We start from the raw sequence: 15,960 nt of genomic DNA on the forward strand, positions 1-15,960 counted from the left end.
ATACATCCATTATACATACACTGTACATCAAGCATACAACCATTATACATACACTGTACAGCAATCATACATCCATTATACATACACTGTACAGCAAGCATACATCCATTATACATACACTGTACAGCAATCATACATCCATTATACATACACTGTACAGCAAGCATACCTCCATTATACACTGTACAGCAAGCATACCTCCATTATACATACACTGTACAGCAAGCATACTTCCATTATACATACACTGTACAGCAATCATACCTCCATTATACATACACTGTACAGCAATCATACCTCCATTATACATACACTGTACAGCAAGCATACATCCATTATACATACACTGTACAGCAATCATACATCCATTATACATACACTGTACAGCAATCATACATCCATTATACATACACTGTACAGCAAGCATACCACCATTATACATACACTGTACAGCAAGCATACCTCCATTATACATACACTGTACAGCAATCATACCTCCATTATACTTACACTGTACAGCAATCATACCACCATTATACATACACTGTACAACAAGCATACATCCATTATACATACACTGTACAGCAATCATACATCCATTATACATACACTGTACAGCAATCATACCACCATTATACATACACTGTACAGCAAGCATACCGCCATTATACATACACTGTACAGCAAGCATACATCCATTATACATACACTGTACAGCAATCATACCTCCATTATACATACACTGTACAGCAATCATACTTCCATTATACATACACTGTACAGCAAGCATACCACCATTATACATACACTGTACAGCAAGCATACAACCATTATACATACACTGTACAGCAATCATACATCCATTATACATACACTGTACAGCAAGCATACCACCATTATACATACACTGTACAGCAAGCATACCACCATTATACATACACTGTACAGCAAGCATACCTCCATTATACATACACTGTACAGCAAGCATACCTCCATTATACATACACTGTACAGCAATCATACCACCATTACACATACACTGTACAGCAATCATACCACCATTATACATACACTGTACAGCAAGCATACCGCCATTATACATACACTGTACAGCAAGCATACCACCATTATACATACACTGTACAGCAAGCATACCACCATTATACATACACTGTACAGCAAGCATACCTCCATTATACATACACTGTACAGCAAGCATACCTCCATTATACATACACTGTACAGCAATCATACCACCATTACACATACACTGTACAGCAATCATACCACCATTATACATACACTGTACAGCAAGCATACCGCCATTATACATACACTGTACAGCAAGCATACATCCATTATACATACACTGTACAGCAATCATACCTCCATTATACATACACTGTACAGCAATCATACTTCCATTATACATACACTGTACAGCAAGCATACCACCATTATACATACACTGTACAGCAAGCATACATCCATTATACATACACTGTACAGCAAGCATACCACCATTATACATACACTGTACAGCAATCATACCTCCATTATACATACACTGTACAGCAATCATACTTCCATTATACATACACTGTACAGCAAGCATACCACCATTATACATACACTGTACAGCAAGCATACATCCATTATACATACACTGTACAGCAAGCATACATCCATTATACATACACTGTACAGCAAGCATACATCCATTATACATACACTGTACAGCAAGCATACAACCATTATACATACACTGTACAGCAATCATACATCCATTATACATACACTGTACAGCAAGCATACATCCATTATACATACACTGTACAGCAAGCATACAACCATTATACATACACTGTACAGCAATCATACCTCCATTATACATACACTGTACAGCAATCATACCACCATTATACATACACTGTACAGCAATCATACCTCCATTATACATACACTGTACAGCAATCATACCACCATTATACATACACTGTACAGCAATCATACATCCATTATACATACACTGTACAGCAATCATACATCCATTATACATACACTGTACAGCAAGCATACCACCATTATACATACACTGTACAGCAAGCATACCTCCATTATACATACACTGTACAGCAATCATACCTCCATTATACTTACACTGTACAGCAATCATACCTCCATTATACTTACACTGTACAGCAATCATACCACCATTATACATACACTGTACAGCAAGCATACATCCATTATACATACACTGTCTGTGACTGTACAGCAATCATACATCCAATCCATTATTAATGGATTGGATGTATGATTGCTGTACAGTCACAGTGTATGTATAATGGAGGTATGATTGCTGTACAGTGTATGTATAATGGAGCCTCCAATCCCAAAAAAAGTTAATAAAGTTTTTCATTTTGTTTGTATTGATATTTATGAGTGTAGGTATGTTTATGTATGTGTGCATGCAAGCAAGAGTGTGTGTATATATATCACACACACGCGTGCGCTGCGTGCGTTTGTGCTTTAGGGTGCACACCCTAATGCAATAGGCTGCGCACGCCTATGACCATATATATACCTCGACTAATTTTTTGTGAGCTGCACATTGCCTTTCCTTTTTTCGTTTAATTTACAAATCTTTTTAACTTTCTGGCACAAGTTGATTATATATATATATATATATATATATATATATATATATATATATATATATATATATATGTTTTCATCGTAGAAACCCTTTAAGGCCAAAGTGCGCTGTGGATAAATTGAATCATTATAGGTGTGCGATACATATTGTGTTGCACAGTTCCTGGATGCCACTCTTGTGCCACCTTTCGCTCCTCCAAATCACAGCCCACCCTGCGGTTATTATTATGGGTTCGATCCGGTGGAGGTCTATAGGGCCGGCTGCTAGCCCATGTACCCGGTCAGAAGTAAGCCGCTGCAGCCCGGCACAAGCCACAGGGCCCGGAACGATTTCATACTTCGCATCACATCCGGCGGATTCGATGAAATGTATGCCCGACTTCCGGTTCGGAGTCTCCCGGAAGTGAAAGCAAGTGGGGACAGGAGGAAAAATGGCAGCTGAAGAATCTGATCGTCTACAGAGCGACTGTGATGGTGAGAAGAAGGAAGGCGCTGAGTAGATAGGGATGCTCATTCATAGGTGGTGCATACTCCGGCGTGTAACCGCAGCATTACCAGACAGCAGCCGTGAGGTTGTTTCCTCCATATCAGCACCGCACTATGGAGGCTAAGGTGATCCGCTGTAGTCAGTGCATGGATATGTAGCCGCAGGGTGGCGCTGTCTGTGGGAGGGGACGGGCTCCTGTGCTCCATAGACCCGATACAATGGATATCACATATGTAAAAGAGAGCTGGGGTTTAGGAGGTTTCTGGAATTTTCTATGAATTATCTGGAATCACACTGTTCATGTGATGTCTACTCGCATACAGGAACAGTAACTCCTCTCTATTCTCAGATGCTAATGTATGTGGTAACATTGTGAAACTGCCAGGTCAATGAGCACTTACTGTAGTAAACGGCAATTCATACACACTGGCCCTGATTTACTAAAACCTGAGTGTTTAATGTGGAGTGTCTCTCTATTTACTCCCCCCCCCCCCTGATTTACTAATCTGTCGCCCGTCTGTTTTTTTTGTGTCACACTGGTTTAAATCTGTCGCACGAAATTTATTCTGCCCTGACAGGCAGTATTGCCGCCAAGATGATTAAAGAAACATCCAATTAACCCCTTAAAGACTCAGCCCTTTTGGTCCTTAAGGACTTTATTTTAACGTTTTTGTTTTTTTCCTGCTCGCCTTCAAAAAATCATAACTATTTTATATTTTCATCCATAGACTAGTATGAGCGCTTGTTTTTTTTTTTTTGCGCGACCAGTTGTCCGTTGTAACGCCATCACTCACTTTACCATAAAATGTATGGCGCAACCAAAAAAAAATACTATTTGTGCAGGGAAATTCAAAAGAAAACCACAATTTAGCAAATTTTGGAAGGTTACGTTTTCACGCCGTATAATTTACGGTAAAAATGACGTGTTCTTTATTTTTTGGGTCAATACGATTAAAATGATACCCATGATAACATACTTTTCTATTACTGTTGAAGACCTATAACTTTTTTTATTTTTCCGTATAAGCTGCGGTATGAGGGCTCAGTTTTTGCGCCGTGATCTGTACTTTTTATTGTTACCATATTTGCTTATATAAAACTTTAATACATTTTTAATCAAAAAAAAAAATTTTGGAACAAAATGTTATATAAAAAAAAAGCAGCTATTTTGTATTTTTTTTTTAATGTTCCTGACATTCTCCGTACGGTATCATTGACATTTTATTTTAATAGTGCGGATATTTACGCATGCGGCGATACCAAATATGTATATAAAATATTTTTTTTTACACTTTTTGGGGGTGAAATAGGGAAAATTGGACAATTTACGTTTTTATTGGGGGAGGGGCCCTTGTTTTAAAAAGTTTTTTACTTTTACACTTTAATAGTCCCCATAGGGGACTATTTTTATAGCAATCATTCAACTGCTAATACTGTTTGCTATGCATAGGACATAGCACTGATCATTATTATCGGTCATCTTCTGCTGTGGTCTGCTTGATCGCAGACCAGAGCAGACGACCTGTGGAAGGCAGGTGAGGGGACCTTCGTCTGCCGTTCTGGATGATCAGTTCGCCGCGGCAGCGCTGTGGGCCATCTGATAATCCATTTTAGTGACCGCAATGCTGCAGATGCCGTGATCATGGCATCTGAGGGGTTATGGTTGACATACGCGCGATCGCGGATGTATGCCATTACTGACGGGTCATTTGTGCTATCAGCAGCCGGCACCTGCCTTGCATGACCCGAGCATCACGCCGATGCTCGCGGTTATGTATAGGACGTCCTGGTGCATTAAGTACCAGCTCACAGGACGTACATTTACGTCCTGCGTCATTAAGGGGTTAAAGATCGGAAAGTGAGAAGCAAACGTACAGAACAGATTAAGATATATGGGTCAAAAATTATTTTAAAAAGTTGTACAATGTAACATGTTGAAAGGTGGCATTCACACAGCCGTCTGTCTGTAAATTCAGACTACATTAGTGCTTGTACTACTAACCCCTAGGGGGCAGTAGTACAGGGGCTGAGGGATTGGTCTCACTTCTGACCTGATCCGATCAGAAGTTATTAAGCATGGGAGTGGGCAGCTTGCTCCTCCCCAGCGATGTACAGTGTACTTTTGCTTTCATTTTTAATTTCCCCGCCGGGAGCCATTCAGGGCTCTGGCGGTGTTTTCAAATTGAAGCGATGTGATGGGGAAAGATATATAGAATTTCTGGGGGGGGGGGGGGGGGTATATCTTGCCCCCCGCAGCGCTTCTATATGTCTTTCCCCCCGCAGCGCATTTATATAGGTATTGTCTCCCGCAGCGCATGTGTATATATATTTTCCCCATGCAACGCTATCATAAGCCCTCGGCAGCACTATGAATTCTATTAGCAGCGCATCTTGCTGGGAAGCTGGCCGGCCTGATGTGCTACTGATAGACTCCTTTTCATAGCGCTGCGGAGGCATATGATTATAGAAGCCCTGTAGGGGCCAGACATATGGATATAGGTCTGACCCCCGCAGTGCATCTATGTACAGATGCCGCTGCAGTGCCATGAATGACAAGTATTCTTTCAGCAGCGCATCGGGCCGGCAAAAGAAGTGCCGGTAATAGAATACTTTTCCTTCATATCGTTGAAGAGGGCGTATGATAGCGCTGTGGGGGGAAAATATATATACACATGCGCTGCGGGGGACAATACCTATATAAATGCGCTGGGGGGAGCAAAACTTATATATAGAAGCGCTGCAGGGCAGACAGCCCCCCCCCCTGTGATTTTATATATTCCCACCGCAGTGCTTCTATTTGAAAACCCCGCCGGGAGCCCTGAATGGCTCCTCAGTATGGGCCATTCAGGGCTCCTCAAATTTCAAATAGAAATAACTTCTCATTGGATCGGTTCTCAGAAGTGAGACCCGGTGCGATCAATCCCTCAGCCCCTGTACTACTGCCCCCAACATGGAACCGACCCTGTTCCATGATGGGGGTAGGATTCACTTGGGTTTGAGTAATTTCCCAACAGCTCAGAGCTGTTGGGTTTTGGTGAAGCAAAAGTCACATGTTTTCCTGTGAGTTTTTCATCATACTCGGAGTGTGTTTTTCTTTTTTGTGGGGAACACACCCCTTTTTTGGCTAACCCCGCCCATTTTGACAGGTTTAAAATACACTGAGTGATGGTATTTTTGTCGGGAAATTGTGTCGCATGGGCTATAAGACACAAATTTGATCGCACAACCCGAGAAAAAGAGTTTGGCTGACATTAGTAAATCAGGGCTTGTATGTGCACTTTACTAGGTCAAGTTAAAGGGGTATTCCAGGCAAAACCTTTTTATATATATATATATATATATCAACTGGCTCCGGAAAGTTAAACAGATTTGTAAATTAATTCTATTAAAAAATCTTAATTCTTCCAATAGTTATTAGCTTCTGAAGTTTTCTGTCTAACTGCTCAATGATGATGTCACGTCCCGGGAGCTGTGCATGATGGGAGAATATCTCCATAGGAACTGCACAGCTCCCGGGACGTGAGTCATCAGAGAGCAGTTAGACAGAAAACAACAACTCAACTTCAGAAGCTAATAACTATTGGAAGGATTAAGATTTTTTTAATAGAAGTAATTTACAAATCTGTTTAACTTTCCGGAGCCAGTTGATATACAAAAAAAAGTTTTGGCCTGGAATACCCCTTTAAGGGGATACATGTCAGATTTTGCATCCCTGTTGCCATCAATATGTCATGCTTCTGTTTGAACAACCCTCAGAAGTCTCTGATTCTACATATGGCACGTATGTTGTAAGGCTGCATGATTTGGGGAAAATGTGTGATTGTGCTTATGGAGGTACATACTTCGATTTTGATATGTGACTGTGATAAAATAAATGGGGAAATCTCCCTTATTTCATGTCCAGTCCCCTCATGGGTGGGTCCTGGTTGCTATAGGCAGCCAGGACCCACGGCTAATGCCGGGCACCGCCGATTGGGACGATGCACAGCATTTACTCTCTAGATGCCATGATCAAAGTTGATTGCGGCGTCAAAAATGCGGGGTTAACAGTGCCAGTAGCTCAGTGGAGTTGATTGGGACCTGCAATGTCGCCATGGATGTCCCAATCAGCTGAGTGAACGGCTGGAGGGCCCTTACCTGCCTCCTCACCATCTGATCGGTCTTCTGCTGCTCCTAGCCTGGAGCAGAGCAGAGTGCTGATTACATTGATCTATGCTATACTATGGCATAGCATTGATCTCTGTATGCAATCAAACGATTGCATGGTGTAGCCCCCTTTGGGGACTTAAAAAAAAAAAGTAATTAAAAGCGAATTAACCCCTTTGAATCACTCTTCTTTTCCATTTTTTAAAATAATGTAATAAAAATCTTATTTGGTATCACCGTGTGCGTAATCGCCGTGATGGCATACACGTAAAAAAAAAAAAAAATACCAAAGTCCAAAATTGTGCATTTTTGGTCACTTCATATACCATGACATTTTTTTTTTATAAAAAGCGATCATAAAATCCCATCAAAGCAAAAATGGTACCGATAAAAACGACAGACCACGGTGCAAGAAATGAGCCCTCATATAGCCCAGTATGCGGAAAAACAAGTTATAGGGGTCAGAAGATGACAATTTCAAACATACTAATTTTGGTGCATGTAGTTATAAATTTTTTAAAGTAGAAAAATAAAATCTACATAAATTGGGTATCCTTGTAACTGTACCTACAAAATAAATCAGGTGTAATTTTTACCGAAAATTGCACTGTGTAGAAACGGATGCCCCCAAAAGTTACAAAATGGTATGTTTATTTCACCCCACAAATATATTTTTTTGTTTTGCGATAGATTTTATTAAATATTTGATGTGATTACAAAGTATAATTGGTGGTGCAAAAAACAAGCCGTTATATGGGTCTGTAGGTGCAAAATTTAAAGCGTTATGAGCTTAGAAAGGGAGGCGGAAAAAACGAAGTGCAAAAATGGAAATTGGCCAGGTCCTTAAAGGGGTACTCCACCCCTAGACATCTTATCCCCTATCCAAAGGATAGGGGATAAGATGTCAGATCGTCGCGGTCCCGCTGCTGGTGACCCCAGGGATCTCCGCTGCGGCACCCCGTTGTCATTACTGCACAGAGCGAGTTCACTCTGCACGTAATGACACGCATTACAGGGGCCAGAGCATTGTTATGTCACGGCTCCGCCCCTCGTGACATCACGGCCCGCCCCCCTCATTACGAGTCTATGGGAGGGGGCGTGGCGGTCATCACGCCCCTGCCATAGACTTGTATTAAGGGGGCGTGCCGTGATGTCACACTGCTTCGTCCCCTGTATCGCATGTCATTATGCACAGAGCGAACTCGCTCTGTGCAGTAATGACAGCGGGGTGCCGCAGCGGAGATCCCTGGGGTCACCAGCAGCGGGACCGCGGCGATTTGACATCTTATCCCCTGTCCTTTGGATAAGGGGATAAGAGGTCTAGGGGCGGGTTACCCCTTTAAGTTCAAAATGGGCTTGGTCCTTAAGGGCTTAAATGGGCACTGTCAGATTCAAGAACTTATGTTTGTACATCTTGGCAAAACATTAACTTTTCCAATATAGAGTGTTAGCCCACCCTCACTTACTGTACTTTGTCCATGCCTGTGCTTCAGCTTCGACAAAGCCATGATTTCTATAAAAAGGAAATAAACATTTTGTATGAAGTATAATAGAAAGATTAATAATGTTTTGCCAAAATGTACAACATATAAAAAGATTTTGGGGGATAGTTATCATTGTTTGGTATGGTAAGCAAGTTCCAAAGAAGTGTTTTTTTTTTTGTTTTGCTTTGTTTTTTTACATTTTTTTTTTTTTGCTTTAGTTTTGCTTATGTGCTATATATTTATCATACTGTCACAGGGGGTTGATAAATTTGGAACACATAAGCAAAATAAAGAAGTTGCAGCTGAGACGTTTTACGACTATTTAAATTTGCTCACGTATGGGAATTTTGTACTCCAGCTCAGACCTGGAGAACACTTGCGATGTTTTGTAAGGTGTTTGCGACTTTTTTTTTTTTTGCCTACGTGTGACTTTCGCACATCATAAATGTGTGACCACTGCAAAGTGAAAACTGAAAACTTTTTGCTTACCCACAAAAGTCGCACAAAAAAGTTTTTGTGTGCCCGGAGTAAGCAAAAGGCTCTAAATACCTTGCTAAATTTCCCCTTTGTATCTGACAGTGCCCATTTAAGTTTTAGTTTTTTTTTCCTCCTCGACTTTGTTTTCCACCTACAGACACATGAGTCTTGTTATGTGCAGCCACCAATTGTACTTTGTAAGCACATCACTCATTTCACCACCAAATCTACAGTCAAACAAAAAAATAAAATTTCTGGGAAGAAAGTAAAAAAAAATGTTTCTATGCAGTGCACTTTTCAATAACAATGACACATTATCTATATTCTGCAGGTCCATACAATAGCGATATCCAATGTATTAAGGTTGTTTTAATTTACTACCCAAAAATTATCTAACATTTTTTTTTACTGTACTTCAAATGTCTTCTTCTGACCCTATAACGTTCTTATTTTTCCATATACAATGGTCCCCTGGCATTGATGGTCCGACATACGATCATTTCCACGTACAATGGCCTCTCAGAGCATCAAAATGCTTCTGTGTATCGGGGCCATCGCAAAAACCGCTATCCGACAGCGCTGACTGCTTCAGCTGCTGCCGAATAGCCGTTTAATGTGCCTCACTGAATGATACCCCATTGCTCTGGTCTGTCATTTCGCTGCTCCTGCGCCGTCACTCTGTCTGTGACAGAGAGCGATGGCGCAGGGCAGCAGCAGCGACGTAATGATACGGTATCAGAGGAGCGGTAAACTGACGGGCTGGAGCAGTGGGGACATATGAGTATGATTGAGCATCCATGGTACAAATCCCTCAACATACAATTGTTTCAACAAACAATGGTCCGCCTGGAACCAATTACCATCGTATGTTGAGGGACCACTGTACAGGGTTGTTTGGGGGATTATTTTTTGCACCATGATCTGTATTTTTTATCGGTACCCTTTTTGTTTTGATGGGACTTTTTGATCACTTTTTAATAAAAAAATGTTCTGCTATATGAAGTGACCAAAAATCAGCAATTCTGGACACCAGGGATGTACTTGTCCCCGATTCCTAATCCGATACCTGCCAGCGGGAGTCCTGCCGCCAGGTATTACGGTGGTGCGGTAAGCCGCCTGCACTCTCTGCGCGGATCAACTCCAAGAGGACGCAGGGCGTAAATTTACTCCTGAGCTATGCAGCATAACCGGGACATGCATTAACCTTTTAGATACCGCTTTCAAAGTTGATCACGGCGTCTAAAAGTCCTGAGATTAACTGCTGGTTAGCTCAGGGATGCTGATCGGGATCACCGCGGTTAAATCGCGGTTAAATCACGGTGTCCCCCCGATCACCTGAGAGGACGGTCAGAGGTCCCTTTCCATGCTCCGTGCCGTCCGATCTTCGCTCCTTTGCTGCAGCAATTCATGACAGGCAGTAGTAAGGGAGTGCCGGTAAAACTGATCAAAGCTATGCTATGGCATAGCATTGATCAGTGTATGCAACCTACAGATTACAAGTAATAGTCCCCTATGGGGACAAAAAAATGTGTAATAAATAATTATAAATAGGAACTAACCCCTTCCCTAATAAGAATTTGAATCACCCCCCTTCTCAAAGAGTTTAACATCTTAACGACGCAGGACATAAATGTAAATCCTGGTGCGGTGGTACTTAACCTGTTTGGGACCAAGGGTGTACCTGTACGCCCTGAGTCCGCTCCTGTTCTATAACATGGAGCCACGTCATAGCGGGTCAGGCCTGGCCTCTAACAACGGCCGGGACCCGTGGCTAATAGCACGCGGTGCAGCGCAGTATTAACCCTTTAGACACGGCATTCAAAGTTTAACGCTGCGTCTAAAGTGAAAGTAAACCAATGCCATTAGCTCAGGGGGCTGTTAGGGACCGCCGCTTCATCCTGAACAGCTGTAGGACAGCAGGAGGGTCCCCTTTACCTGCCTCCTGTTTTCCGATCGCTGAATGACTGCTCAGTGCGCAAGGTCCAGGCATGAGCAGTCAAGCGGCAGAATCATTGATCAATGGTTTCCTATGAGAAACAATTGATTAATGTAAAAGGTCAGTGTGTGCAGAGTTATAGCCCCCTATGGGAGCTATAACATTGAAAAAAAAAGTGAATAAAGATCATTTGCGTATGTGCAAAAAAATTCCAAAGTCCATAATAGTGTATTTTTGGTCACTTTTTATATCATGAAAAAATGAATAAAAAGCGATCAAAAAGTCTGATCAATACAAAAATGGTACCGTTAAAAACTTCAGATCACGGGGCAAAAAATTTGCCCTCATACCGCCCCATAATCGGAAAAATAAAAAATTATAGGGGTCAGAATTTTTTTACGTATAAATTTTTCCTCCATGTAGTTATGATTTTTTTCCAGAAGTACAACAAAATCAAACCTGTATAAGTAGGGTATCGTTTTAATCGTATGGACCTACAGAATAAAGAGAAGTTGTAATTTTTACCGAAAAACTTACTGCGTAGAAATGGAAGCCCCCAAAATTACAAAATTGTGTTTTTTCTTCAATTTTGTCGCACAATGATTTTTCCCCCTGTTTTGTCGTAGAGTTATGGGTAAAATGACTGATGTCATTACGAAGTAGAATAGATTTTTAGGTGCAAAATTGAGTTATGATTTTTTTAAAGGTAAGGAGGAAAAAATGAAAGTGGAAAAACCCCTGGTCCTTAAGGGGTTAACACACTATGACGTACATTTACGTCCTGTACATGACCGTGAGCATCGGAGCGATGCTTGGGTCATGCACGGCAGTTCCCGGCTGCTGATAGCAGCCAGGGACCCGACGGTAATGGCCGACATCCACGATCACATTAACCCCTCAGATGCCGTGATCAATACAAATAACGGCATCTGCGGGAGTGCGGTCAGAATAATGCATGATCGGATCGCCCACAGGGCTCTTGCGGCGATCCGATCATCTGTAATGACGGACGTCCCCTTACCTGCCTCTGTCCGTCTCCCGGCGTCTTCTGCTCTAGTCTGAGATCCAACAGACCAGAGCAGAAGATCACCGATAACACTGATCCGTGCTATGCCCTATGCATAGCACTGAACAGTATTGACAATCAAATGAATGCTATAAATAGTCCCCTATAGGGACTATTAAGGTTCAAAAATAAAAGTAAAACATTTTTTTACAAATCCACTCCTCCCAATAAAAATGTAAATTGTCCCTTTTTCCCCATTTTACCCCCAAAAAAGTGTAAAAAATAAATAAATAAAAAAAATTTAATTTTTAAAATTTAAAAAAAGTTTTAATAAACATATTTGGTAATGCCGCATGCGTAAATATCGGAACTCTTAAAATGTAATGTTAATTATCCCGTACGGTGAACGTAAAAAAAAAAGTTCAAAATTGCTGTTTTTTTTTTCTATAACATTTTATTAAAAAAAAAATTGATATAAAATTTATTACGTTTTACATATGCAAATGTGGTATCAAAAGGACAGATTACGGGGCAAAGAAATTTGCCCTCATACTGCCGCCTATACGGAAAATGAAAAAGTTATAGGTCGGCAAAATAGAGGGATTTTAAACACACTAATTTGGTTAAAACGTTTGCGATTATTATTTTTTTAAGTGGTTCAATAATAGAAAGATATGTAATCATGGGTATCCTTTTAATCGTATTGACCCACAGAATAAAGAAAACATGTCTATTTTACCATAAAGTGTACATATGTATGTATTTTTTTTAAATATAAAAAAGCCCTTTTTTCCCATTAAAGAAAGGGGGAAAAAAATAAGAAAAACCCTGTTATGTGACATTGTAAAAAGGTGTCAGTAATTGGTATCGCCGAGTAAAAAAAAAAAAATCGGTACTCGTACTTGGTCTTTAACCCCTTAAGGACCAGGCCATTTTACACCTTAGGACTACATGTAAAAAGACAAGAAGCGCTCCATAGTGCATTAAAAGGGTAATATAACTAAGCCGATATTATCGGATGCGCTTACCCAATAGGTTGTGCAAAGTCAGGCACAACACTGTAAAAGGTATTCCACAATGCAGCCAGTCCCACCACCGCAACGGTGTAGCAAATGTAGCAAAAACCTCCAAACTCCACAAGGACTTGAATCTGCGCAGAATGGATGAGGAACAAGAAGATCACTAGGCGATTTATTTGGAACAACGCGTTTCGACGCCAGGACAGGCGTCTTTTTCAAGTTCATCAACGTGAACTTGAAAAAGACGCCTGTCCTGGCGTCGAAACGCGTTGTTCCAAATAAATCGCCTAGTGATCTTCTTGTTCCTCATCCATTCTGCGCCGATTCAAGTCCTTGTGGAGTTTGGAGGTTTTTGCTACACCTTAGGACTAGAGATGAGCGAACTTACAGTAAATTCGATTCGTCACGAACTTCTCGGCTCGGCAGTTGATGACTTATCCTGCATGAATTAGTTCAGCTTTCAGGTGCTCCGGTTGGCTGGAAAAGGTGGATACAGTCTTAGGAAAGAGTCTCCTAGGACTGTATCCACCTTTTCCAGCCCACGGGAGAGCGTTTTTTGAACATCTGACCACTGTTACTTTAAACATTATATATACTTTTCTGTATAAAAGAAGCCTGTGGATAAGGTACAGGGGTGTGGAAATTAAAAAAAAAAACTACTTGTCCAAGGGACTAAAGCTGAACACAATCTACTTGTCCCTCAAGAAAATCCACTTGCCCTGGTAGATAAAATAATTTCGACCAAAATAGTACGATTCTCCCCCCCCCCCCCCCCCCACTAGACCACCAGGGATGGATATAAGATCCCTTTAGACACTGTTGTCAACTTTAACAGTGGTGATCTAATGGTTTAATTGCGGCCATGGTGATCGCAGCATGCCAGGCTATTAGCGGCCGGAGAGCTGTAGATCCTTTTGCACCTGAGACAAGCCCAGATAAGTCTAGATATAACTTTTTGATCACCATAAAAAATTTCTCATATGAAGTGACCAAAAAATGAGCAATTCTGGACTATTTTTTACATTTACACCATTCACCATACGGTTTAATTAACATTATATTTTAATAGTCTGGACATTTCCACATGCAGCGATACCACTTATGTTTATTTTTGTATTATTTTTATTAAAAGAAAATTGAAAACTTTTATTAGGAAAGGGGCTTATTCACATATATACGCACTTTTTAAAATATTTTAAACACTATTTTTCAGTCTTCATAGGGACTTATGTGTTACTGGGGGGTGTTCTGCTCCAGTTTATGTGCTGCATTTTATTTACTCTAATTATGTGTCAGAAAATGCTGGAAGTTGCATTTAGTTACTAGATAACTACAACTCCCAGCATGCCCTGATACAGCCTATGGTTGTGTAGGTGTTGCAGCATGTTGCATTGTATAGTAGTACAGTTAAGGTTATTGTAGGACATGCTGGGAGTTGTAGTTTTGGTCCATGTCAGCTGCAGAGCCATAGTCTGTGTCAGGGAATACTGGGAATTACAGTTAGTAACTACAACACCCAGCATGCCCTGATGCAGCCTATGGCTCTGCAGCTGACCTGAACCAAAACTACAACTCCCAGCATGTTGCACTTTATAGTTCTACAGATTAGGTTATGGTGTAACAGGCTGGGAGTTGTAGTTTTGGTTTGGGCGTGTTTGTGTGCATCCGTGGGGCTCTTGGTCGGCGGCGAGTATGAAGGGGGCGGGATTCTGGGGTGCAATTCAGTGCGGGTGGCCAGAAACCACTAAAAATAAATAAAATTAGATGGTACAACTGGCGGCAGTGCCCCCCCCCATCATACATTACATACACACATCACAGATACATCATACACATACACTTACACCATACATATGCACACATCATACATACACCCGCCACTGGCCCCCCCCACATCATATATTACATACACACATCACACAGACATCATTCACACATACACTCACACTATACATATACAACCACATCATACATACACCGCTGCCCACCCCACATCATACATCACACATAGACAAACATCATACACACATCCCACATAGACAGACATCATACATTACATACACATCACACACAGACATCATACACACATCATATATTACATACACATCACACACAGACATTATACATACATTATACATTACATACACATCACACAGAGACATCATACACACATTATCCATTACATACCCATCACACAGACATCACACACACACACACAGACATCACACACCTCACACAGAGACATCATACACACATCATACATTACATACACATCATACATTACATACACATCATACATTACATACACAACACACACAGACATCACACACACACAGACATCACACACACACAGACATCACACACACACAGACATCACACACACACAGACATCACACACACACAGACATCACACACACACAGACATCACACACACACAGACATCACACACACACAGACATCACACACAGACATCACTCACACACACACAGACATCACTCACACACACACAGACATCACTCACACACACACAGACATCACTCACACACACACAGACATCACTCACACACACAGACATCACTCACACACACACAGACATCACTCACACACACACAGACATCACTCACACACACACAGACATCACTCACACACACACAGACATCACTCACACACACACAGACATCACTCACACACACACAGACATCACTCACACACACACAGACATCACTCACACACACACAGACATCACT

General features: G+C 41.2%; 1 protein-coding gene across 6 annotated transcripts in view; it reads left to right on the forward strand.

The window, feature by feature from the left end:
- OTUB1 (OTU deubiquitinase, ubiquitin aldehyde binding 1) overlaps positions 1-15,960 on the forward strand; it is a 69,005-nt gene that overhangs the window by 16,067 nt on the left and 36,978 nt on the right. Inside the window, exon 1 of one of the 6 annotated variants that reach the window (XM_056527236.1) lies at positions 3,036-3,132. The exons of 4 other annotated variants lie outside the window; for them this stretch is intronic. In XM_056527236.1, the coding sequence (XP_056383211.1) occupies positions 3,090-3,132 (43 nt within the window). In that variant the 5' untranslated portion in view covers positions 3,036-3,089. Of the gene's footprint in view, positions 1-3,035; positions 3,133-15,960 lie in introns of those variants that run through there. One more of the 6 variants, XM_056527235.1, reaches the window with a different exon arrangement.

Source organism: Hyla sarda, chromosome 6, assembly GCF_029499605.1.
Source record: "Hyla sarda isolate aHylSar1 chromosome 6, aHylSar1.hap1, whole genome shotgun sequence".
In the NCBI taxonomy this organism is placed as follows: Eukaryota; Metazoa; Chordata; class Amphibia; order Anura; family Hylidae; genus Hyla; species Hyla sarda.